The 25,474-nt window shown below is 57.2% G+C and overlaps 2 protein-coding genes across 5 annotated transcripts in view; one reads left to right on the top strand and one right to left on the bottom strand.

Annotated features, from left to right (window-relative positions):
• ATP6V0D1 (ATPase H+ transporting V0 subunit d1) overlaps window positions 1-7,499 on the top strand; it is a 37,039-nt gene extending 29,540 nt beyond the window's left edge. The window contains exons 5-8 of the mRNA XM_055726899.1: window positions 3,703-3,780; window positions 4,400-4,576; window positions 5,451-5,528; window positions 6,068-7,499. Coding sequence (XP_055582874.1) covers window positions 3,703-3,780; window positions 4,400-4,576; window positions 5,451-5,528; window positions 6,068-6,229 — 495 coding nt within the window. The 3' untranslated portion in view covers window positions 6,230-7,499. The remainder of the gene's footprint in view (window positions 1-3,702; window positions 3,781-4,399; window positions 4,577-5,450; window positions 5,529-6,067) is intronic.
• Window positions 7,500-7,598: 99 nt separating this feature from the next.
• HSD11B2 (hydroxysteroid 11-beta dehydrogenase 2) lies at window positions 7,599-24,996 on the bottom strand. Of its 4 annotated transcripts, none has more exons than XM_055726896.1 (5): window positions 16,739-17,616; window positions 10,519-10,731; window positions 10,076-10,261; window positions 9,435-9,572; window positions 7,599-8,957 (listed from the first exon to the last, which is right to left on the bottom strand). In XM_055726896.1, the coding sequence occupies exons 1-5, from the start codon at window positions 16,908-16,910 to the stop codon at window positions 8,002-8,004; spliced, it is 1,665 nt and encodes a 554-aa protein (XP_055582871.1). In that variant the 5' UTR covers window positions 16,911-17,616; the 3' UTR covers window positions 7,599-8,001. The 4 variants fall into 4 exon arrangements, with proteins under 4 accessions (XP_055582871.1, XP_055582870.1, XP_055582872.1 ...); XM_055726895.1 differs by lacking the exon at window positions 16,739-17,616 and adding an exon at window positions 24,717-24,996 and having other exon boundaries at window positions 7,600-8,957; XM_055726897.1 differs by lacking the exon at window positions 16,739-17,616 and adding an exon at window positions 23,831-24,155 and having other exon boundaries at window positions 7,601-8,957.
• Between the last annotated feature and the right edge of the window lie 478 nt (window positions 24,997-25,474).

The raw sequence follows: 25,474 nt of genomic DNA, 5'->3' as shown, positions 1-25,474 counted from the left end.
TCGGCAGTCATGCCCAGCTGCGTGTGGCCTCTGGCATGTACTGGTCTTTTGCTGTAACGGGGGGAGGTGTGCCTGTATGCATAAATACCAGCACCCTTGCAGGGTGCAGACCTCTGTTGAGACAAGGCAGGTGGGGGAAGGCAGGGAGCAGTGTGAGCACGGGGCACATGGGGTGTGGGGTGTCTCCTTGCTTCCCAGCTGCCACATCCTTTCCTGTCTCCTTTTGAGGCCTGATTCTGCTTTGCATTCTGCTCTTCTTACCCCCAAACTGAAATGTAGATGCCTGGTGTCCCTTGGTGTGTGCTGGGACTGGCTTTTGCTAACGAGCAGCCCCCAGGGAACATAGGGGCTCTGTCAGTAACAAATCACTGGGATCCAAGGGTGGAAAAAGTAACTGCCACTTACAGGCTCTCGCTTGAAGGCACTTCTCTCCCCAGGGACTGGAAAATGTATAATATAATGCAAATGGTCTGCATAGGCAAATGAAGGAAGTAAAATCAGGTCTGAAATCTGCACAGAGCTGCTCTGAGGAACACAGCAGGCAGGTGCCTGGGATAGGTGCCTGTGTCCGGGAGGAGTTTGCATGGGAAGTGCTGCCTCCCAGACCTACTGGAGGTTTTATGAAGGAATCTGAGCATGTAGACAGAAGGTTTGAGTGGGATTCGTAGGAGGAAAGCAATTACAAAGGTTTCTTGTTAGCAATAACAAGTGAGAAGGTTCTCAAATGGAAATACGGTTAAGATGGGGAGCAGAGATTAATTGAAAGTAAGTGGTCAGCTCTTGGTGTAGAGGGCAGTCAGCAGTGGAGTCCTGCAATGGAGGCGGGCTGGCATTATCATCTTCTTCGCTTACTCCCTTTTTTTTCCACATCTTCAGCAGATAATGTTGAAGTGAAGCTGGCTGACTGTTGGCCGTTGCTGGCCACTGTCTTGTGGGAATCAGCTGAAGGAGCTTTGACTGGACAAATCAATGTGGATAAATGTGATGTATGGGAGAGGCAAGGAAGCAATCCTAATTCTGCCTTTACAGCGAGGGTCTCCTTGTTCCTTTCTACTACTGAATGAAATCTTGACCTAAGCAAGTGTGTCTCTACAAGGTCCTCTGTTCCTGGCAGTAGGAGAGAACTGCACAAATATCACTGTACTGTATATATCTGTAGTGCGTTTGTCCTAATACTGTCTCATTCCTCTCCTCTCTGAATATGAACAGCAGAAAAGGCAAAGCAGCTAAGGAGGACATGTTTAAAGGTTTGGGTACAATGACTTCTGTATGGGAAACTACAAAAAAGTTAGGGTTCCTGTGGTGGGTTTGCACGGCAAGGTTTTGGTAGTGGGGGGCTACAGAGGTGGCATCTGTGAGAAGATACTAGAAGCTTCCCCCATGACCAATGGAGCCCATGCCAGCCGGCTCCAAGACAGACCTGCTGCTGGCCAAGGCTGAGCTAGTCAGTGACAGTGGCAGCACCTCTGTGATTGCATATTAAGAAGGAAAAAACCAAAACAAAACCCCAACAAAATCTGTACCAGTGAGAGAGAGGAGTGAGATTATGTGAGAACAACAGCCCTGCAGACACCAAAGTCAGTGAAGAAGGAGGGGGAGGAGGTGCTCCAGGCACCAGAGCAGAAATTCTCCTGCAGCCCATGGTGAAGCCCATGGCAAGGCAGGCTGTCCCCCTGTAGCCCACAGAGGTCCATGGTGGAGCAGATATCCACCTGCAGCCCCTGGAGGTCCCCATGCTGGAGCAGGTGGATGTGCCCCAAGGAGGCTGTGACCCCATGGAGAGCCCAGGTTTGCTGGCAGGACTTGTGAACCTGTGGCAAGAAGAGGCCAGGCTGAAGCAGCTTGATGCCACGCTGGAGCAGGGGAAGAGTGTGCGGCAGGAGTGGCAGAGACAATGTGTGATGAACTGACTGTAACCCCCATTCCCTGTTCTGTGCTGCTCGAGGGGAAGAGGTAGAGAAATGGGGAATTAAGTTAAGCCCAGCAATAAGGGAGGGGTAGGGGGAAGTGTTTTTCTGACGTGAATGGTAATAAATTAAACCAATTTTCCCCAAGTCAAGTCTGTTTTGCCAGTGACGGTAATTGCTGAGTGATCTCCCTGTCCTTATCTTGACGCACAAGCCTTTTGTTATATTTTCTCTCCGGTGTCCAGTTGAGGAGGGGAGTGATAGAGCAGTTTTGGTGAACACATGGCATTCAGCCAGGATCCAACCACCAAAATTCCTCACCTGGAAGAGGAGTGAATCTGAGCTGTGGTGGTAACTGCAGGTAGTGTTGGAAAAGTTAATGTGGATGGACAGGCCAGAGGTCTCCCTTTAGGCTGGTCGGAGGCTAGCAGGAGGCAGGGGATAAATGTGTGGGTTCATGAAAGTAAAAGTCCATTAAGGAATGTTATATGTAAAGACACCACCATTTCTGGGATAAGGGTTTTGGGACACTGGAGAGTTTCTATAAATTGCTGTCATCTGCAGAGTGTCTCATAGGGGCAGGTACCCAGTTTTGTGTTTTCATAGTGCCTGCGGTGCTGGATCCTCAGTCAGTGCTGGATGTTTGAGTTCACCTATTTTTGCTTCTGAAGTCTTAGTTTTGTGCACGAACTCTGAGAAGAGCAGAGGCAGTGACTGACCCTCTTGTCCAGGTTCCCTCTTCTGTCAGCCTCAAGCAAAGGCTGCTCCCGGTGTCCTTGTTCTTGTGGTAGCTCTGCAGACTGATGCTCTGTGCTTTTCTGCGTTTGAGGAGTGGCAAGTGCTGGAGACTGTGTTTCTTTGATGTGTTATGCTTACCCAGCCGTGTCCTCTTGCACTTTGTGGTAACAAATATTTACAGAATGCAGTAATGCAGGTGCTTTCCTAGTGCAGAGGCTGAGGGTGTCCAACACGGGCGTTCTTGGTCTGTCTTCAGTCCTGGAGTTGTGACAAAGCAGCAATTTGTGATGTCTCAGCATCATTTTACTCCTTTGCTTTTAAGTGATTCTGGTTGCAGCGCTCTGTCCAAGGAGGTGTTTTATCACATGATGACTTCTTCTGAGAAAGTTTTTGCTGAACAGCACTTTTAGCCGTGCACAGCTTTCATAGGCTCCCCCTGGGAGATACAGTCATCTTCCAGCTGGATTACAGTACATCTCCACAAAGGATTACATTTCCTGGAGGCAGTGTAACTGTGCCTAGCCTTGTATGTTTTCTCCAGTGCTCTGGTTGGGATGGAGACCAAGCGGTTGCAGTGTGAAAAGAGAATTACAGAGAATGGCTAGTTCCCTTCACAGATGTCCTGTCTCATCTCTTGCCTCTGCTTACACAGCCATGCTTTCTGAGTGTAGGTCTTGCAGCTATAGTTGTGTGGCTTGGCATGTTTGTGGAGGCCAGAGCAGGGTCAAGAAACCACATGAGACTTCAGTAAATCCGTTTGAGTTAGATGACACAAAGGAGCAAAATAGACTTTAACCTTGCTGCCTGGGGATCTTGCCTGCTGTAAGCTCCTGCAGTCACTTAAACCCAACCACAACCTTTCATGTCTCCAGCCCCTGGGGAAGTGCTGTCCCTTGTGTGGGCTTGGCATCCAAGTTCACATGGGGTGAGAATGCCTGTACTGTGTTACAAAGTGTCTGGGAGCATCTCTGCTTGCTGTCTGTCCTCTGCTGAATGGCCCTGTGGGGCAATAGGTGAAGCTGTGTAGAAGAGTGCTCATCTGCCCTCTCTCTTCCAGGCTTACCTGGAGTCCTTCTACAAGTTCTGCAAGGTGCTGGGAGGTACCACAGCAGATGCCATGTGCCCAATACTGGAGGTAGGTCTGGAAACCCCTGTAGCTGGGCAGTATTGCAGTGATATTCATTGCTCTGTGCTCAGACCCAGCTTGCCTGCCAGCATTAAGGACGCTCAAGATATTCTTCAGCACCCCCATGTGTGCTCTGCCTGTTTACTGGGGGCCTAGGAAAGCACTGCCTGCACATGACTTTGAACAGGTTTGGTTCCCCAGTCCTGATCTTGCCAGGTGCCGACACATCTGTCGCCTTCGTGGCAACATCTTCATCCTCTCACATAGATAACAAGCAGGAGAACAACCAGAGCTGTTCAGTGCATGGCCTGTCTCCGTGCCAAGGCTAGCTGTGGGATGGGGCCAGTAGGTGAGAGAGACTCCTTGACCTGCGCAGGGTTCTGCTCTGTGGTTTGGCTTGTGCCTGGGATGGGGATTTCCTCACCTGACTGCTTCCCAGGCGTCAGCTGCTGGGCGTACTGGGAGCCTGCATGTGTAGCCTGCCCTGGCTGAACACTGGATAGCTGTTTGTGTCCCAGGCAGCTTGCTCATGCTGCCTTCTGATGTGGCTCTACTCAGAGCAGTGTTGTTACCTGCTGGCCTCTGACAAAGGTGCTGCATCCCAAGGTGAACTGCTCTTCTCCCACAGTTTGAAGCTGACCGGAGGGCCTTCATTATCACCATCAACTCATTTGGTACTGAGCTGTCCAAGGAGGACCGAGCAAAGCTGTTCCCACACTGTGGCAAGCTCTACCCTGAGGGCCTGGCTCAGCTGGCCAGAGCAGATGACTACGAACAAGTCAAAAACGTTGCTGACTACTACCCTGTGAGTGCTTTGGGGTGAGGGCTGTGGGGACTGGTGCAAGGACCTGCTCTGGATCAGAGCTTCTTGGGGGTCTGGGAAAACCTGTGGATTGACAGCCTGTGGAGAGGGGTGCTGGTCTTCTGCTGCTACTGTTGGACCTGCGCTCTGCTTGGCCAAGATGCCATTAGCTTGTTAGTCATGGCTGTCATTGCAGTAGTGATAGGGAAGTGTGTGCCCTGCATCCCATCCCGGGTTGTGGGGACAGGCAGCAATGGCAGTCTGTCTTTGGCTGGTTGGGCTTGGAAACACATCTTCAGCGAGAAGTGGTGTGCTGCATCTCCAGCCCTTAGTGGTTTGTTCTGAGCTCTGGTTCAGTCCACAGGGGCGGCACTGACCTGGGAGGACATGGTTGGATATGTCTGGATTCCTTAAGCTGCCCTTGTGCATGGCTGGGGACCTGTTTGGAGTCAGCTCAGTGTTGCCTTACTGAAGCAGCTGGAGCATGTGCCAGTGTTTGTGGGCACAGGGGCCTGGCCCAAACACTCCAGTTTTGACTTGGAGGGGTCTGTACCTGCTGCATCTTCCCTGCAGGCTCAAAGCACCAATACAGTTTCAGAGAGGTGGTAGGATCTCTGGCTGGACAAGCTCACAGATGAAATAAAGGCTTTCTCTGCCTTCCTGGGGATTGCCTTCAGCCAGCGTGTGTGCAGTGCAGCCTCAGCAGTATCCCATTGGCAATGTTCATGTGTGCATGGGGCAGACTCTTGGCTTTTCTGTGTTTTCTGTTGACCTGATGTGGTGGCTGGGGTGTCTGTTTGACACGGAGTCCCCAAACGCTGCTGAGCTTGGAGGGCTTTGAGGTTTGGGTATATCCTTTTGTAACGTCTTCCTGCAGGAGTACAAGCTGCTGTTTGAAGGGGCTGGTAGCAATCCTGGAGACAAGACCCTTGAAGACAGGTTCTTTGAGCATGAGGTGAGTGAGCCCCGAGACGCTTCTCTGCCTGTACCTCCCTGTGCCATTTGCAGAGCTCCAGGTATAGCAGCAAGCTTGTCTGCCGCCCTGTCAGCGGCGCTGTGGATGAACAGGGTTTGGGGGAAGGAAGAGGATGCCAGCCCTTTGCTCCAGCGAGGGAAGGGGGGGCCCAGCATGGTGATCATTCCGTATTCTCACCCAGGCAGATTAGAGCAGTGTGAGAGACAAGTCTGGGGCTGCTGGTGGGTATCTGGTCCGTTGGTAGCAAAACCAGAGTGTAATTACATGGGAAAGAAGGATTTTCAGAGTACCTGAGGGTATAAATATTTCCTCCTTCAAATGTTAGAGCCTGTCCTCAGCCATGTGCTGTAGGTTAGAGCTGTCCCAAGGACCTGCAGAGCAGACAGAATACCTGTGCTGGGCCTTCCAGCCTGCTGGGGAAGTCATGGGACCTCCCACACTGCTTCAGGCCACACACTTGGCCAGCTCCTCCCATCTGAGGTGGACAAGTGACATGTCCTCCTCTGGGCTTTCCCTAGGTGAAGCTGAATAAGCTGGCCTTCCTCAACCAGTTCCACTTTGGAGTCTTCTATGCCTTTGTGAAGCTGAAGGAGCAGGAATGTCGCAACATTGTGTGGATCGCAGAGTGCATTGCCCAGCGGCACAGGACCAAGATTGACAACTACATTCCTATCTTCTAACCCTGCTCTGTTCCTGTCTGACCTTCCTGCCCCTGGAGTCCGGAGGGACCCCTATCTAACTAACACCCTGAGTTATCCCTTCTCCAGACTCCAGGGATGTCCCGTCTGTGGAACTGGCTCAGATGAGGAAATTGTACAGTTGCTAGTTAAATTATTCACAAGCTGAAGTTTGAGTTGTGTGTACTGTGAGGCATCTGGAGGGACCAGCGGCACAGGCTTGGCCCTGTGTATCAGGAGAGACACCTCCTGTTGTGTATCTAATAGTCCCTGTGTTACTGTACTAATCTGCTGTATGCGCTTATGCTCGTAGAGCAAGCACCAGCTGGGGGGTTGCTGCCTGTGAGGGGTTCCCAGCACTGCGGAGGAACACGTCAGGTCTGCCATGGCTGGGGGATCCTCTCTGTCAGTGCTCTGCACACCTCCTCGTCGGTGTTGTTCCTGTGAGATTTAGTTTGACTATCATTTGTAGTGTAGCCCATGCTGCTGCGCAATCCCTGCATCTCTCTGTAGCTAACCCTGACCTGGGAGAGACTGGGCAGCCCTGGCTGGGACAGGGATGGAGCCTGTGGGAACAGGAGGGCAGAGCCAGAGTGTGTGTGGAGCACACTCTTCCCTGCTCTGGCAGCATTTGCACTAGCACAGCCTCCCCATGTCCTTAGAAGCAGCTCTCAGGCTCCCTCCTGCCTTGCAGCTTGAAACTGCTCCATAAGCTGGCTGAGCTCCTTCCTCCCCTGAAGACCCACGGCTTGGGGGTTTACAGTCACAACCGTGCAAGAGGCAGGAAGGTCCTGTGCTCTGTGGAAGGTGCTGGACCCCTGCACCACCCCAGAGCAGACATCAAGGCTGGTGCAGGGTGTCCAAGCTGGCACTGCTGCGGAGCCGCGTGGGCACAGCTGGCTGTTGGGAAGAGCAGCCCTTGGGTCTGGCTCTACTTGGTCACCCTGAGGTGTGCAGAGGGCAGCTGCTGGCAGAGCAGCCGCCCCTCTGGGGTTAGGGGGTGAGAGCTAAGCCCTGGGCATGGTGTGGCAGCCCTGTTCCTTGCTGCTCTGCAGCCAGGCTAGCTCCACTTGCTCTCAAGGTCTGGGAGATGCCCTGCAGTAGTGTGGTAGCAAAGAAGCCTCACTGGTGGGAAACGCATGCTCAGTGCTGCTGCTGCTGGGAGGGATCGATGGAGAGCAGCTCTGTCCCAGCTTGTGCTGTGGTCACCTCTGCAGTGTTTATTATCCTGTGATCCCCTTCTCTCTACACCAATAAATATCTGCCTACTGCACCATGCTCTTCCCTGCTTACTTGGGCACCTGTTCCCACATCCCTAAGAGCTATTAGCACAGGGAATATGGTATTGGGGGTGGGGCGGGGGGCGGGTGTGTGCTGGTGTGGCTCCTGCATGACTTGGGACCACTTGTTTCTACCAGCCCTTGGGCCCTGGATCCAGCCCACACAGCAGGTGCTGCCTGCTCTGTGGGTGCATCTGGGTGATGAGCTGATGGGTGCCAGGGGAGTGAGCCATGCTGATGGGGAGCTGCATGGCTTGTCCCCCTGCATCTGGGCTTCCTGCGGGGGGCTGTCCCCCTGGGGCACCGTCACCCCTTCCCTCCTCACCCTAGCAGGGCTGTGGGCAAGAGGAAGCCTGTGGGGTAGGGGTGGGGAGTAGCAGGGAGGGGGTGCGAGCTTTTCCTGGCCAACCTCTTCTCTGGGGCCGCCTGTGGCACCTGCAGCCCCACACAAGGCTCCTGCTGCAGTGCTTGATGCGGTGCCAGTGGCGACTCAGCTCAGCTCGGCCCCCAGGCACAGCATCCCTGACCAGGCATTACAGCACTGCACCGCCAAAGCAGATTGCCAGAGGCGGGTGGCATGTCAAGAACAGATTTATTTAAAAAGTGACAATCACGTAGTTCATCTCGTGAAGAGCTCAGCGGCACTGGCAGCCTGGGCTTTGCTCCTGCGCTTGCCAGAAGCACGTGGAGTGTCATAAACAGCAGGGAGGCAGGGGCTGGAATGGCAGTGGCCACAGGGTCCCAGGTCTGACCCAGCCAAGAGGTGATGGAGCCAAACACAGCTCCAACAGCAGTGAGGAGGATGTCGGGCAGCTGAGAAATGGCCGAGGTACATCCCAGCCCATGGTGCAGAGCTGCTGAGTCAGGCAAGGGCGGCCCCCTTGGAGGATGCGCGGTTAGAAAACATACAAAACCAAGGTCTCTAGAAAATGGTGATTCTCGCACAATAGAAAATAGATCTGTCTGATTTTGGAAAGCAATTTGGTTTTTAACGTCTAGTGCTGATTGTTCCCCTGCAGCGCAGGAGGGTGATGCCAGCATCTGCGCACGCGCCCGGGGGCTGGTGTGCCTGGAAATCCCAGGAGAAGGCTCGCTCCTGCCCCGCGACCGCATGCGGGCCGAGGTCAGGCCTTCTTCACGTCGTTGTGGTGCTCTTGCCTCAGCGCTCGGGGCAGCTTGGGATTGATGAAGAATCCTTTCAGGAACAAGTCTTGGACAAAATAGGGCAGGTAGCGGTGTATGAAATACATGAGCCCAAGGCCCTGCCCTGGGTAGTAGCGCACAGCTGGGTTGGCAGCCAGGAGCCCGTCCGTGATGCTGTTCACCACTGCGCTGAGGTCCTCCACTGCCACCTTCATGAACTGGATGAACTGGCGGTTGATCTCCTCGACGTAGTCCTCGCCGTAGGCCTGCAGCAGCTCCCGGGGCAGGCTGGCCACCAGCCGCTGCTTCTGCAGGTTCCAGAAGGCAGGGTCGCACGTTGACCCTGCAAGGACGCGGCCCCCCCGTAAGCTGCGTGGCCCCCCTCCTCCAGCCCCCCTGGCATGGGTGCCAGCAGCCCCCAGTCCCCCCCAGCCTCCTGGGAAGGTCCTGCTGAAACCTTGGCAGACTTGTCGTGTGAGAGGCGTGGTGGGAGCACCACAGTGGCTCTTGGGACTGAACCAGAGGTCTCGGACTGTCCCTGCAGTGGAGACAGTGCTACCACTAACATGGCAGAGGAGCTACTGGCAGGGCTCGATCCTGACCCTGCCTCACCAGCCAGAGCCCAAAGGCCACAGGATGGGCACCGTCCCCAGGAGGTGCCTGGGGATGCTCGGAAGCTGCATCCTGCACCACCAGCTGCTCCTGCCATTGCTCCACCTTTGCCCCCAGGCGTACCTGCCCTTTGCCTGCAGGTGCAGGCAGAAGGCGGGCACAGACCCTCTTACCTGTTTTGTAGTATCCAGGCAGGATGAGGCTGACTTTGACACCCCAAGGCTGGAGCTCACTCCGGAAGGTGTCCATGAGCAGGCTGAGGGCTGCCTTGGAGGCCCCGTAGGCTGCCAGGCAGGGGAAGGGCAGGTCACCTTGCAGGAGCGAAAGGATGAGTGAGTGGGCTCTCAGGCAGGGACCAGGAGGGCTTATGTAGGGCTGTGCTCCCGGCCCCTGCACAAGGAAAGGGCTTAGCTTTTGTTTTGCTGAGAAAGTAACTGGAATTTGCTTCAAAGCAATTGTTTTAAGGGGGGGGCGGGGCGGGGAAGGCAGCTGCTCTTCCTTCCCCAGCCAGCCAAAGCTGGGGGTTGTCATTCCCACTGGGGGCACAAGACAGCTTCCCTGGGGTTGCCCACCCTGCCTGCCCCCAGGATGCACATACAGCCCCATGGCTCCCCATCTCTTGAGTGCCTGCTGCAGGGCCCAGCGATGCCACTGGCTCATCCCAGGGTGCCTGGTGGCAGTCTGATGCAGCTGGCGGGGGAAGCGGAGGTGCTCAGTGGGGTGGGAGCCACACCGCACCATGGGGATGCTGGACCCACAGCCGAGCTGGGGGTGCCAGGGGTCTGGCAGGCCATGCTGAAGGCAGGCTGCTCACCTGCAGGGCTGCTCACGGTGACGATGCGGCCACCGGTGGAGCGCAGCAGGGGCAGCAGTCCCTTGGTGAGCTCCAGCGAGCCGAAGAAGTTCACCTCCATGCAGGTGCGAAACCTGCCCAGCGGCGAGAGCTCGGCATCGGCAATGGTGTCGTTGAAGCCAGCATTGTTCACCAGGCCCCAGAGCCCTGTGGGAATGGAATGCTTGAAGAAGGGACCTGAATGGGGGACCCCCACCCTGGGGATCCCAGCTGCTCCCTGGCTCATGGGGGTCCCGCAAAGGAATTTTGGTGTGCCCTGAGACAAGCCCTGTTAGCAGAGGCTGTTGGTGTGGGTGGCCGCAGGGATGCAGCCCACAGCAGGGAGCACATGGAGACTTGGCACTGCCACACTAGTTGCAAGCTGAGGTCCTGGGGAGCTGTGTGGGGTCCCCAGGGGGTACTACCTGTGCTGTTGGTGTTGGCCTGGATGTGTTGCAGGACACGCTGGATGTCTTCTGGCTTGGTCAGGTCCATCTGCAGCAGCGTCAGCCTCGGCGAGCAGCTCTTGCGGAGCTCCTGGGCACCGGGACCCTGCGGGTCCAGTACACTGGCAAACACTTGAAAGCCCAGGGCATCCAGGTGCCGTGCTGTCGCCTGCCCAAAGCCCGAGTCACAGCCTGCAAGAGCCAAGAGGAGCCCTGCAGTGCCCGGTGACAGCCCCAGCCCTCAGGGATCCCCCTAGCTCTGCCTCTCCATCCCCAGGGACCAAACACCCCCTGACATTGGTCCCCCACCTCGGGACCACCCTTGCCTCATCACACAGCTCCAGCTCCCATCCTGCTGGAGACATGACCTTGCCTTGGAGCATTCACAGGTCATGGAGCTGCTGTTTTCTCTCTGTCACACACGCAGGAAGAAAACACTCTTATCTGCAACCTCATCACCCCGAGTGCCTCTGATGCGAGGCACAGGTAAAACCACCAGCACAGCAAGTCACAAGGACAGCCAAGAGCCCTGCCACGATGTGGAGCGGGAGCCATCAACCCCCAAAATAGCCTCCAAAAGCTCCATCGGGCACCATTTGGAGCTGGCACAAGGCTCCGTGGGAGATGACGCCTTTCCCCAAATGTTTGCTGCCTCCCAAAAATGGTGGGCAAGAAGCACAGCAACCCCTTGCCTGGCTGAAGTACTAAGGAGATTAAAAAGGGAGAGAAGGAAAAGAAGGATCCTGGTCTGCTCCTGTCACCCGCATCCTTCAAGGGAGCATCCAGCTGGGCTGTCCCGCCCAGGAAAGCACTGGGTGCTGCCATGCATGGTCCCAGCCTCCTCTCCTCTATCTCGGCTCACCCACAAAGCCACTGCTGAGGTGGCTGGGGGACGGCCCGGGCAGGAGCCAGGTGTTGTGGACCACAGCAGCCAGGATGCAAACAAACAGCAGTGGCAAGGTACAGCTTGTTCCTGGGGCTGCCGGCAGCACCGCACCGATAGCTCCAGGGAGCCCACGTCACTGCGGCTGCCCAGGCACATTAACCATTAACAGGGGAGCGCTGCAGGGACAGCCCCATCACCCCTGCACCCTCCGGCCTAGCACCCTTGGGTGCTCCTTAGGACATCCCTGAGAAAGGGCCCTATCCAGCACCTGGAGCCACCCCAGCATGGACACGACAGTGGCCCTGGGCACTGGTACCTGCTCTGCAGGCCCCTAGGAGACCCCAGACCCCTCCCAGCACCTCTCCTGCCTGTGCTGGGGTGGACACGGAGACCAGCTGCCCCCCTCAGCTCCCTGCTCCTGCCCCCTCAGGCCGGGATGGGGGTGCTGCCAGCTCCAACTCTCAGTGCCAGCTAAACCACCCTTGGCTCAGCGTCTGCGCTCTGGTCCCCAGCTCCGCTTTACTTTATTGCTGCATCAGAAATGCAAAAGTCCCTGGCCAGAGGCCAGAGTGATAACACACCCCAGAGGTGCTCCGCTGGCAGGAAGGGGCTGCAGGGACCCCCCCACTTTGTCATGCAACACCCAGCACCCATCATGGGTGCATGCCGGGCTGGCTCAGCATCACTCCTGGCATCCCCCCAGTGCTATAGGGGATGCTGAATGTGCTGTGGGCTGCTGGAGCAGCACATCGACCTCTCCCCTCCCTGGGAACAGGTCGTGCTGCCAACAGCCAGCCAGATAAGGTGCATTTCACCTTTCCCAACACAGCAGGAGAAAACTGCAATAAAGATAAGGTTTAAAAATAAAAGTGCTTGTGGCCACAGCCTCACCATGCCGCAGCCAGTGCCCTGCACACTGTCACCGCCAGGACAGAGTTACCTGCACTGCTCCCACCCCAGCCAGCAAGAAAAGCTTCCAGTCCGAACACAAAGCTGTGTCTCACCTCCTGAGCCTCAAAACACTGGGAAACTTCCCAAAAACCCAAGAGACACAGGTTTGCTGGCTTGTTTCAGGCAAGCCTGGCAAGGAGGGAGCAAACACAGCCGCATGCCATCCAAGCCAGCCAGGGTTTGTTTTGCCTTAGAGGAGTGGGACTGTCAGAGGATTTGTTTCGGAAGTTTTAATTTATTCACACACATACACACAAAAACACCCAACAAAAAACAACCTGCCTGGGAGGCTGGCGGGAGGCCCAGGGCCAGGAGGCAAGGATGTTCTGGTGTTATTTAAGGTCTCCAGCACTGCTCAGCTTCCTGGCTGCTATGCTCAGGCATGGCCAAGAGTGCAGGGAGGGACAATAAAACCTCTGGGGCCATAGCACGTGGCCCCAAAGCACAGCAGCTTGCCCAGGGCCATGCTCATTCCCCGTGGCTACCAGCACACAAGCCATCGGCACTGCCGGGGCTGGCGTGGGACCCGCCACCGCTGGCTCGGCCCCACCGGGAGTGCTGGAGCCGGTCAGTCTGTGCGGCCCCGGCGAGGCTGGCCCTGGGCGTGCTGCCCTCCGAGGATGACGAGGAGATGCTGGCGCCAGCTCCCCCCGCCCTGGCTCCCTGCTTGCCAACCAGTTCTGCATCCGTGCCGGCAGAAGGGACCGCGGTCGGACCGAGCACAGGAGAAGCCCAGCATAGGGAGCACGGTAGAGGAGGGCAGGCAGCTTGAAGCCCCCCATTGTGTCCCCCCATGGGTCCCAGGCCAACAGCCAGAGGTTTCTGCTGCAGCAGGAGCAGCACCCGAGCCCAGGCTGCAAAATCTGGCAGAGCTCCACAGTCTCAGCAAGCGGGGGCAAATGCCCGCTCTGGGGGCCGGCTGGCCTTTTGCCGGAGCAGCAGGTCAGCAGCAATTTCTGGGGACTCTACAAAAGCTCCAGCCACTGCACCGGCTCCCCCAGGAGCAGAGCATGCCGGCTGCCACCGGGATTTCGACACACTGAGCCCTGGCTTTACCTGTCTTGAGCAAGCAGAGAGGTTTGGCCTCCAGCATCACCACTGGGGTGCCCTCCCACCCACTCAGGGAGGACAAAGACGACCAACCATGCAGCACTGTGTGCTCACCGCCCGGAGATGCCCCTCGCCGGTGAAAGCAGAGCTCACACGGCGCTGGCTGAAACCACAGTCCCGATTTGGTGCGGACACATTTCTTTCGGGTGAGTCGGGCGTGGCACGGCGCTGGCTTTTTGCTATCTCAGGTATTCACCCTGCTCCTGCAGCCATGCACGGACACATGCTCAAAATCAATGCTGCAGTTTGCTGAGCGGAGCTACCGTCCAGGAGCTGCCAAACCACAAGCACCCCCTGCCCCCGTGCCCACCATCAGCACAGTACCTGAGGGAGGGCTGGTGGCACAGGTCCACAGTGCTCACCCCGATGCAACGCTTCCCCACCTGAGCTGTGAATCCTCACCCCCAAGCTGTGTACCTTCGCATGCCTGAACCACAAGCTATGTACATCTGCATCCCTGAGCCATGTACAAAGGGAGAAGAGCAGCACAGACCTGCAAAACCTCAGCAGGCAGAAGCACAGCTTGGCTGAAGAAGCCCTGTGCAGCTGCGCAGAGCCCTGAGCACAGTGGCAGCTCCCCAGAAGCTGTTCCCTCCAGGGCCACCCCAGCCTGGGATCCCAGCATGGAAGCTGGTGAGGGATTGCCCCAGGACTGAGCTCCCTCAGGGTTAGTCCTGGCAGCGTGAGCGGCAGCATCCCCAGGGGCTGCTCCCCAGGCACGCAGCGAGGGCAGGCAGCAGGGCATCCCTCAAGGATGTTCCATCTTCCACCAAGCCTGGAGGCAGCTGGGTGCTTGCCACTGGGTTGGGCACCCAGAGCAGCATCACTTCCTCCCCAGCTCTGCAGGCCATCACCTGGGTGCCCCATGTGCCCCTCACAGCCCTGCCACTGCTCCCCAAATCCCAGGACATCAACCTCACCTCTCTCACCACACAGAGCTTTTGAGCTATGTGTTCCACCACTCTGAGATGCCTCACCAAGATGGAGCTGTCACCATTGTCACCAGCCTCCCAGCCCTGAGATGGCGCTGGGCTGAAGGACCCGTCAGTGGAGGGGAGCCGAGGCGCCAAGGCCAAGCGGATTAACAGGCTGAGCTGCTTGTTTCCATAGGCTCAAGCTCAAATCCTGCCTGGGATGCCAAGCTAAACACGGCCTTCTGGCCCCAGCAGGATTTGCCGCTGCCACCTCAGATCCAGCTCCTCCAGGCACAGGATGGGGTTGAGTCTGGCTGCGCTGCAGGGACACTCAGCTGGGCATCTGGGGGGCATGGCAGGGACTGATCCTGGCTTCATCCTGGCAGCACCATGGGGACCTCATGGATGATGTGGCACTGAGCAGTGAGGCCAGAGCAGTATGCAGCAGGGATGGTGCCACTGGAAGGGATGGGGCTCCCCAAAAGGGACTTGGGGAGGGGGTCCCTGCACAGGGCAGGTCCAGGCAGGACAAAGCACCCAGCAAAAGCCCACAGGGGAAGAGCAGAGCCCTGCGGCCAACCTCCTGGATGCCGTGCACGTTTGGAGTGAGGAGCGATAAAGGGGTGATGTCAGCCCCAGGCAAGAGGGAACAAATTCTTGGCAGGGCACTGGGGAGGGTGGGGACAGCAGGAGCACCTGTGCCCACGGCAGCTGAGCTGCCACAGCTGCCCACTGGGTCCAGCCCCCCCAGGAGCCACCTGCCCACAGCCGAGGTCCTGCCAGGCCAGCAGGGCCAGCAGCAGCCCCCCACCCCACTGCAGCCGGTGGCATCACCATCAACAGGAAACCACACCCCTGCTGGTGGCTCACAGGGCAGCATGCCACACTGGCAGTGAGTGTCCCTGCTCCCCATGGAGCCCCCCAGGAGCAGCCCCCATGCCCTGGTACTGGTGGATGGGGCCAGGGTGGCAGCAGCCCTGTGATGCTGCTGCAGGTCCTCCGCACCCAGTTTTGCATTATTAATTTGTAATAACTAATTAATATATATTACATACAATAATTAAATTGCATTAAACCCAGGGAGATGCCTTCAGGGATGAGCCAAATCCCATCCCCAAATCCCCAGCAAGGGGACAACATGCAAGCCCCACCCCCCCTACCCCAAACGGCCTGGGTGGACATCCCTGCAAAGCCTTACCCCCCTTCCCCAGGCAGGACCCGAGCCAAAGGGAGCATGTGCTGCTCCCCACTCCCCAGGACACCCCCCCACCCCCCCTAGTGCAGCCAGCGTAGGCAGCCAGAGGGAAATTACGAGCCAGGGTGCTGACAGCTCCTGCAGCCCAGGATGAAGTGCCACATCTGTATCCCTCCAGCAGGTCCTAAGGGTCAGGGCAGGGGCCAGGCAGACCCTCAGCCCCCCAGGGAGGCCCGTAGACCACAGCAGAAGGCAGAGCTGGGGATGCCCATCACTGCAGGGGTACAGGGGTGACACACACACCACACACCCCACCACACCAGGGACAACAGCCAGATGGTATGAATTACAACGGATTAGCTGAGTGTTTCTGAAGCCTCACACACCATCACCTCCACCTGGGGAGGCATCTTTCACTTAACAAACCAAAGAGAAATGGGAAAACCTGATTTTCTGCCTAGACAACCCAAAGCAGCTGGGCCGAGATGACAAGGAGCCCTGAGGCCGGTGTGGATACACTCCTGAATTAAAGCCCATTTTTCAGGAGCAGGCACTGGTGCATCAGTATTGAGCACCCCAACAGCACAAAAGCAGCCACAGAATAAATCAGTGTCGGGAGCCACAGCCCTCCCTGTCACTACAAGCCACGCAGACGCCTTATCCCTCCCCACCAAAGCCGAGGGCAGCAGATGCTGCTCACCACCAGTGGGGCTGACAAAGCCAGAAGCTTGTTACATCGCACATGGCAGAAATGAGCTCAGCCACCTTCCCCTGCACAAGGCCAGTGCCTGGCGAGGTGCTGGAGATCAGGATCCATCCAGAAGCTTGCAGTCAGCCTTGGCACAGGCTTTAAGCTCTCAGGAGGGCAGCCTGGCACCCAGACCTGCTGAGCTCAGCCTAAGGGCTTGCACCAGCAGGGTCAGCAGATGCAAAAGCACCAGAGATTTCCTCAGATGGAGCAGCAAGTGCAGGAGAGCCCGGCAGATAACACAGCCCTGACACAACAGGGGTGCTGCTGGCAAGGACTGAGCCAGGGCTTGCAAACAGGCAGGGTGGAGGAAGTGCCTCTCCTCCCAGCAACGCTGTGGTGCTTCAGGTTTCACAGAAAAAGGGCACAGGAATTTCCTAGAAGCAGCCGCTCACCGCATCCCCGGGGCTGGACGGCATCTTCCAGCAGCCACTGTCTCCACTGAGGGGAGATCCTCTCTTCAAAAGGAGCAGCTGGACTCTCATGGTCAAGGATTTGAGTGTCCTGTGGGCAGGGATGAGCAGGAGGCAGCAGCCAGGACATTGCCTGCAAAAGGGTGCAGCCCATACATCAGGGCTAATCGGGGATGGATGGATGTCTGCTGAGAAGAGGAAGTTGTGAAGAGCTGCGGTGATAACCGGGTTAATAATCACCTTCAGAGGGAACACGGTGAACCGGGAACATGGAGCTGGCGAGCTGCAAAAGCCATCCATCAGCAAGAGCTGTTGCTGGGAAGGACACCCATGGCCCAGGGACAGCTTGGCCAGATCAGTGCCAATGCCAAACTGGCACTGGTGACACATTTGCCTGGGCTCTTAGGGAGAGGCCGGGTGGGAATCAGGCTGGGAAGCTGGAAAGCTCCACCAGCCACAGCTGGGATGTGGCACTGAAGATGCTCTGGGGAACGAGGTGGTGGGAGCAAAGCCACAGCTGGGCACCTGCTGGGAAGCACCCCCAGGCCACACAAGGGCTCCCCAGGGACCCCCAGCAGGCTGGGGAAACACCAGCCAAGACCCTTATCTATCTCACATGATACTGCATCAGTCCCCAGGAGCCAGCAAGGAGAGGTGGAAGGTCGTGCCTAAGGTCTGCTACAGGCAGGGCTAAGCCATCCGCAAGCAGCAGAAGGGAAGACCAGATCTTCTATGTGGACCACCATTAGCCATCCACACCCCAGGACATCGCACAGAAGGTATCTCTAGCCAGCACAGCAAAGCACCGCAGCCACCACAGGACTGGGAGAGCCTCTGGCCATGTGGTGGGTTGGGTGAGCCACGGAAGGACCCTGAACTGCCACCCAAGACTGGGTGCCACTCCACCCACCGCACCATGGAGGTGGACAAGGCACACAGGGCTGGGACAGGCAGCGTCAGCAGGGACAGAGCCAGGCTGGGGCAGCGCTGACCAAAGCAGTCACTCCCAAGCAAGCCCAGGGGATCACCACATTAAGCAGCTCAGAGCTTGCAGCACCACAACAAAACTACAGCTGTTTGAATGGAGTCTTATCAGCTCTGGGGTATTTTGGTGATGATATTCCACTTTGCTTATCAGGTGCCATCCCATCACTCCCCCTGTCACAAGAATAAAGTCTCACCACATGCCACAAGTTCAGGCAAGCAGAAAAATGGGTGCAAGCCCTGCCCATCTCCATATCAAGATGGTCTCTGCAGTTGCACCAACTATCTTTTCTGTTGCAGCTTCCTGATCCACCTAGAGCTCAGGTTTGTGTTTTGGGGGGTTTATTTTTTAGCAACTGAGCGAGCACCAATTGCACTTCAGCCAAGACAGCCTTTGAAATAGCCACTTAGGCCCCCAGGCTAAGATCCCTACCCCATGGCCACCTCAAGCCACACCAGCCCCTTCTGCACCTGATTTAAGTTGTCCCCTCCTCACCCTCCACTTGCAGCTCATCAGAGTTTGAGGATCACAAGACTAATCTGGCACATTTTACCGGAACACAAGCAAGTAGCCCTCCAGGCTGATGTGCTTGGACATAGTCGTGCCGAGCCAGGCTGAACAGTGATGCACAGGGCAGCACCCACACATGCCAACTGGCTTGGGACAGCACAGGCAAAGCCCAGCACACCAGCTGAAGCATGGACAGGAGTCACCACAGGACAGCTGCACACCCCAGTTACCCACCTGGTAACTGGGACCCTGGGAAGGAACAAGCATTGGTCACAGTGTCATTGGCAGGGTCATGAGAAGCAGATGTGCACAGCATGAGGTTTATGCCAAATGTATGGCCACCAGAGTGGTGAAACGGGGTAGAGAGGGATCACAAATCTGTTCAAGGGTACGTCTGGTGGAAGCTGAGACACACAACGTTAGAAGATCACCACCAGGAGAAACAGAGGGAGGCTTGAAAGCAGCAGCCAGCCATTCAAAGCCCTTGGGCAGGTACCTCCTCCAGGACCTCAGCTCACCAGCCCATCCCTCCTCTCCATCCCCAGCCTGCCTGGGGAGCACCCACCGTCTGGCTCCCCAGGGTCACCCACCCAGCAAGAGGCTGTGCCACCACAAAGCCTGTAAAGCCAAAAACTGCTTTTCAAGATTACAGCCTTAGAGACAGCAAATCCCAGGACAGCACCACATGCAATGGCGAAGCCAGCTCCCAACAGGGAAGCTGAGAAAGCTCAGGGGCTGGCAGCTCTCCAGGGGAGAAGGAAGCATAAGTGGTATGCTGCCTGTGAAGCACAGAGGCTGGGACAGAAGAACGGGGATTGGAGACTGTGGATGGACCGTAGCAGTCAGGGGGAACCGGAGGACGTAACAGGCATGTGCTGCGCAAGGTTAACAACAAAAAGTCCCAAACTATACCTATGGCAACACACTGACAGCATGAGGGCAACGGTCTTGGACACTTTCCACCTTGCAGGCTCTACAGCAGTCTCTCAGATCTGACACTGCAGGAGGGACATCAAGAGGTGAAGAGGTATGAAAGCCCTGTAGCCTCCTGCACAGGTCAGCTGGGCAAGCAGAGGTCCTCCCCCAGCTGGGGTTTTGGACCAGCACTGAAAGACAGCTGTAGGGAGAAGGGAAATACTTGCCCAGGCTTGGTGGAGGCACCTTAAATACAGCTCCCCACCCCATTCCCCCTCCAGTAAAAGCCTGGCTGGGCAAGTCCACCACCCCCATGCTACCAGTAGTAAAAGCAGCACGGCTCCTCTGAAACCAGATCCTGGCTTAAGGGGAGCTAGACTCAACAGTGGGTAACACAATCCCAGACCTCATTAAAGATGTGCTGTTCATTGGACTAGAGGGCAGCAACTGCCTACACTTCTCCCGAAGCATCCGTTCCCATCTGACAATCTCATTTCTGCAGGGAAGTCTCTGCTTTGTTGCTCTCATGTCCCCGCATAACCCCGGGTGCTAATCAAGCCAGCTTGGGTTTCTCTATCAACTCTGTTCTCCCACAGCATGCAACTTTACATGCTTTTCCTTCTAATTAGCTGTGCTCATCATTTTTGGTTAACGGTGCTAAAAAAACACCCCAAAGAGCCTGTGTCCTTCGCAGGCTTTGAAAGTGCTTATTTATTAAATAAGTGAGAAAGCTGACTGTATGTATCTACACGTCTGCGGTGATCAGGGGCAGTTATCTATTTCTGAAGAAACCTAGTGAGGGGAAGGTGACTCTGAAGTCTGTGGAGGGCTGCTGACAACGTCAGGGAGAGCTTCAGCCCTGCAAAGAGAGGCAGAGAAAGCAGGTTTCCTCCGCTGCTCCCAGAAACCAGCAGCAAACCTTATAACTAGAGTTAAATGTTGCTTTTTTCCTCCCTTAAATACGCAAGGTATCGCTTTACACCAGGGTTCCAGTTTGAGTGTTTGGTTTTGGTCCTGTCCCTGCCTCAGATTGGAAGAGCAGTTGTCTCTGCTGTTAATTTTTAATAGATCCTGGAAAACAGCAATTCCTGAGAGCAAGCCGATTTTCAGCCTCCATTTAACCTGGGGAAGGCCACAGGTATCTCGGAGCTGACGCACTGGCTCCAGCAGCAGGGTGGAAGTTGCCTGTGGGAGCTGTGGTGTCTTTACATGAAGCTTTGTTTATCATGAGGCTGCTGGAAGGCTCAGCACCACATGCAGGCTGCAAGCACGCCGTGCTGGTGCTCTAGCCCTGCTGGTGCTCTAGCCGTGCCCTGGAGCAGAAGTGTCTATCCTGGATTACTCGACAGCCCTGAAGTCTCAGCCTCCTGACATCTCTTAATGACCCAGTTCAGCTGGAAAATGTGTCTAAGACAACATCAAATTCTGGACAGGAGTGATGCTGTTTTACAGAGGAAAGCAATTCACCTTCGTGGCAGAACAGCGAGAGTCCTGACATCTGGATTGAATCATTTCACCCTGCTGCAGTCACCAGATGCTTCAACATCTGTTGAGTCCATGGGAAACTAAGCTCCACTCGACCATGATCAAGTTGCAAAACCTCTGTTAACCTTGAACACAATCTGAATCTCTGCCCCATTTCAGATTGTTAATGGGGCATGCAATTGTAACAAGAGAGCCTCACCAGGAAAACTGACTTTCCCTGCAGCGAGGAAGGGGAAGGGAGGAGAACATGGCAGGTTTGGCTCTGGAACAGCCTGACCTGCCAACCGGTTTTGTTCACAAAGATGATTTGTTGAGGAAACAGACCGGTCTGCAGGTGCCTCCTGGCTTTGCAGGCTATACCAGGGAGGAACAAGGATGCGAGACCCCCAGATTTCCTCCCCCAGGCAGCCACCCTATGGGTTTGGGTTATTTCAGAGCTGTGTAATTCAGGTGCAACCTTCACAGGCAGAGCAACAATTCACCGTTTTCAACTTCTCATCCAAGCTGAAGAATCAGTACCTTGCAACTCAACTCGTACCTTCCCTCTGCTCTGGCAGAACCCTGCAGGCAGGACCTACAGGCTGGTTTGCATTTGGTCCTTCTCAAGGATCTGTAGTAAATTGGGTAATTGGCTATTGCCTGAAAAACGACCCCCAAGCAGTCACACACCACAGAGCTACACAACAGCAAGGGGCTCACAACCACCCCAGCTGCACAGCAGAGCCCCGGGATGTTCACAGCCATCCTTCCACCACTTCCAGACACTAAACCCAGCTGTACTGGGCAGTTTCTGTGGACTCACCCAATTTCACAGACATCCACAGGGACCAAAGGATGATCAAGGCTCACATCTAAATTAAGTCAGGTCAAAACCAACCTGGCATGAAGTGCTGTCAGCTTGGACCTAGAGAGGCAGAGAAATGGCAGTTCATTCACCTCCCTCCAAGGCTGCTCTCGCAGACCATCACCTTTGCACAGGCTACAGAGGCTGGACTGCTTTTTGTAACGACTCCTGATAGGAAGGAGCTAGGGGATACAAGAAAACACCCCTCCTCTTTGCTCACACAGCTCAGGGGAGTCCAAGGCACCTAAGCACACCCAAGAGCACCATTTTCAGATGTAGGAAGGGGCGCACACACAGAAGCCAGCTGCCTGATGCTTGGAGCAAGGCTGCTCCCAGTGAGCAACCAGCACATGTCTGCACCGCTGGCCCACAGGTACCCACCAACAGCATAAGCACCCCGGGGCGCCCTGACCACACACCGGTGGCAAGGGATGCCAGGTACCAGCTACCTTGCAGCTTGCTGGTGTGGGATCAGCCCCTGTACGCAGCCTGCCCCCACTCCACGTGTCCCAGGGTCCCTGCAGCTCCCCACGCTTGGCCAAAGCCTGTGCCAGACCATGGGCTTGTCTTCAAGGCAGGTTTGGGCTCACAGGCAAGCTCAGGACAGCACGTCGAGGGCAGCGTGGAGATGGCTGCTGTCCCCCTCCCAGCCCAGGGCTGGAGCAGCTGATCTCTGCTCCCCTCCTCATCCTGCCAGTCCTCCTGGGGCTGACCTCTCCCAGCCCAGCTGCACAGAAGGGCATTCTCCTCACTGCAAACAACTGTGACCTCCCCTAGGAAGGCAGGATTAACGCTTTCCTCACTCCCTGCCAGGCTGCATACACTGGAGCAGCACTCCTGGAGGAGCCAGACAATTGGGATGCAGAGCAAGAGCCCCAAGGCCACAGCCATGGATAAATATAGCACCACAGGGACTAGCCACCTACTTTGCTAACCCAGGGGATGCACCAGGGAGACCACAGCATTCCTCACTCCTCACCAGCAGCAGGCAGCTGCCCATCCCTGCTCCAGCCAAACCCCAGCCCCATGTGCAACACCTGAAATGCAAACCCACAACAGATGGGAAACACCGTAACTTTCTAGTCCCTGCTGCTACTGCAGGGTCAGCAGCTTTGATCTGCAGCAGCTCCACATCTGCTCTGCTACTTTCCCACCGAGCTGCATAGTTAGTTTTCCATCAACCCCTCCCATAAACTAAGTTTTGATTAGCCAGCGATGTCCAGACCAGCACATGAGGCTGGAGCATCACATGCAGAGCTCAGCTTGGGGTTGTTCCCAGGGGTCATGGGAGAGCGGGCAGCTGGAAGACCTGGGACACCTCAGCCAGGAGATACAACAGCACCACAGCCACATTCCCTTGCTCCAGGTAAGCATCACTGAACCCGTGCAACTCCCTGCTGCAGGATTAAGCCAGTGATCAAGGAGCATATATAAGAGGAAACAATGCCCAAAGCTTTTCAGGCTGGGACCTGCGCCGCTCCACTGCAGCCATCGGGAGGGGACTGTGTTGCATTTCTTAGTTGGCCTGCAGGGTCCAGCGTTACACTCAGCGTGGCAGGAGCCCTGTCCCTGACCTCGCACACCTTCACCGATACCCAGCACCCAACTCCACACTTCTCCCTCTGCTGTGTTTTGCTTCCCACGGGCAAGAAGAGGAAGGCCAGGCTGCCTTTCTCCAGGAGCTCACCCCTGCATTGATCCTCCCTGGCTGCTCCCACAGGAGACACCAACAGCAACTCAATACCCAGTTGCCAGGAAGTGTCCGGAATTAATCCGCAAAAGAATCAGGCTAATTACTATGCAAATACTCAAGTGAGGGATGCCATCCCAGGCAGAGCAGCCCTCCATCTGCCCCTTGGCAGGCACCTGCTGGAGCAGCAGTAAGGAAACCCTGATCCTGCACCACAGGCTGTGCCTCAAACCTGTAAAACCACAAAGTATTTACAGCCAAGAGCAAACACACCAGAGCTGCAGAGGTGTCACATCAATGCACCAGGGCAAGAACACCTTGTTCCACCCACTGACTCACTAATTATACAGGCAATGCCACAGAGCCAGGGCTGGCCAGACCTGGTGTGCCACAGGGTACCTGCAAGCACGTGGCTGTCAGACATGTCCTCTCCAGGCAGCCCTGCCCCGCTGCAGCTTTGACCTTCACTTCGTTGAATCATTCATTCATCTACTGACTTGCTCCTCCAAGCTTCCTCCTCCTCCGGAGAGGCCTCCCTCCGCTTCCCACTGGTGCCACAGAGCCCTTGAAGCTGGATGGGGGACCCACCTCTCCTTCCCAAGGATGCCCCATCACAAGATCCAGTTTTCTGGGAAACACACAAACCTCCTCCAGCCTGGGAGTCTCCAAGCCAAGGCCAGCCCAGCCGTTCCCATCAGGATGCAGGCTCCCGTCCTTGGGAGAACCACCAAGGTCATGCCCATGGGTTTCCTTCCCCTCTGCATCCACGTGGAGCCCACAGCACCCTCCCAGCAACACCCACGCTGGCTCCAGCACTTCCTCCTCACGCCATGTCTGCTGCCATCATCTCGCAGCAAAGCACCTGCTGACCCCAGCTACCTTCATCATCCTCCAGCCCCACTGCCAGGAGGAAGGAGAGGGGAATGCACTTACATACCAAGGTATCCTAAAGAGATTCAGCCACCAAGCTTAGCTGGGCAAAGCCTGGGAGAGCAGCACATCCCTGCAGAGCCGCCTTCCCCACAGAGGAGCTCTGTGCTGGGCAGCACTTCCCAAGGGTGACCCCACAAAGAGGGGGCACAATCCCACTTGCCCCCCACAGCTCCCAGGACAGGGCTCTGGGTGAAGTGGAGTGCTCGGCCTCACTGTAGCCTGTAGAGATGCCATGAGAAGCTTTTTAGGGAGCAGAACGGCTCCAGGTGGGAGGTGAGGGCAGCCCCTGGGCCAGCCGAGGGGCTCCTGAACCAGCCCCGCCACATCCCATCTGACGTCCCCACTCCTGGAGGAAGCATCACGCTGCAACTCGGGGGCAACACTGGAGTCCTGGAGCCAGGAGGCTGCTCACAGGGACCAAATGCAGCCCCCCACAGCCCCCCTGCTCCGGGGCAGGGGCAAGGGCAGCAACAGCCCGGCCGGTCCTGCCGGGGCTTGGAGCAGGGATGCGCGGGCACGGCCCGGGGGGCCGCCCCGCTCCCCGCCGCCCCCACACCGGGGCCGTCGGGGCGTCGAGGCCGTGCGGCCCCGCACTCACCTGTGACGAGGACGGCTCTGCCCGCCACCGGCAGCAGCCTGCGGGGCGATGCCCGCCACAGCAGCAGGCAGGCGGCGGCGGCGGCCAGGGCGAGCCCCAGGGGCAGCGGCAGGCAGGCGCGGCACAGGCTCTGCAGCCCGGCCAGCAGCGCCAGGGGCAGCACCAGCCCCCGGCCCGGCCCCAGCGCCCGGCGAGCCGCCCGCAGCGCCAGGCTGCCGGCCAAGGCCGCCCACAGCGCGCCGTACGCCCAGCGCTCCAGCCCCGGCTCCATCCCGGGCCCGGCCCCGCCGCTGCCGCCGCGCCCGGCCCCGCCGCGCCCCTTTATAACCGCCCCGGCGGTGGGAAAGGGGCGGGGCCGCGCCCGCCCCCGCCAATGGAAGACGATCGGGCACCGGGCACCGCCGGGACCGAACCGGCTCCCGCACCGGCACCGGGCACCGGCTCCCCGCCGGCTCCTGCACCGGCACCCGCACCGGCTCCGCGCCGGCACCCGCACTGGCCCCGGGCACTGGCTCCTCGCCGGCTCCTGCACCGGCACCCGCACTGGCACCGGGCACCGGTACCCACACCGGCACCCACAGAGGCTCCCCACCGGCTCCCACACCGGCCTTTACCCCAGCTCCCACACTGGCACCGACCCTGGCTACTTACCGCCACCCACACTGGCTCCCTGCTGGCTGCCACACTGGCACCCACACAGGCTCCCCACCGGCACTCACGCTGGCTCCCGGCTGGCTCCCACACCAGCACCCACAAGA

Source organism: Falco cherrug, chromosome 14 (genome assembly GCF_023634085.1).
Source record: "Falco cherrug isolate bFalChe1 chromosome 14, bFalChe1.pri, whole genome shotgun sequence".
NCBI lineage: Eukaryota > Metazoa > Chordata > Aves > Falconiformes > Falconidae > Falco > Falco cherrug.
This window is presented reverse-complemented; position numbering and strand designations above follow the sequence as displayed.

Excerpts from the sequence above, each read along its gene's own strand:
- HSD11B2 (XM_055726895.1), bottom strand. The coding sequence starts at position 24,987 with ATGGAGCCGGGGCTGGAGCGCTGGGCGTACGGCGCGCTGTGGGCGGCC. Across the intron at positions 10,732-24,716 it reads CAGAGCCGTCCTCGTCACAG|GCTGTGACTCGGGCTTTGGG; the intron begins GTGAGTGCGGGG and ends TGGCTCTTGCAG. Across the intron at positions 8,958-9,434 it reads GCCTGGATACTACAAAACAG|AAGCAGCGGCTGGTGGCCAG; the intron begins GTAAGAGGGTCT and ends TGGAACCTGCAG.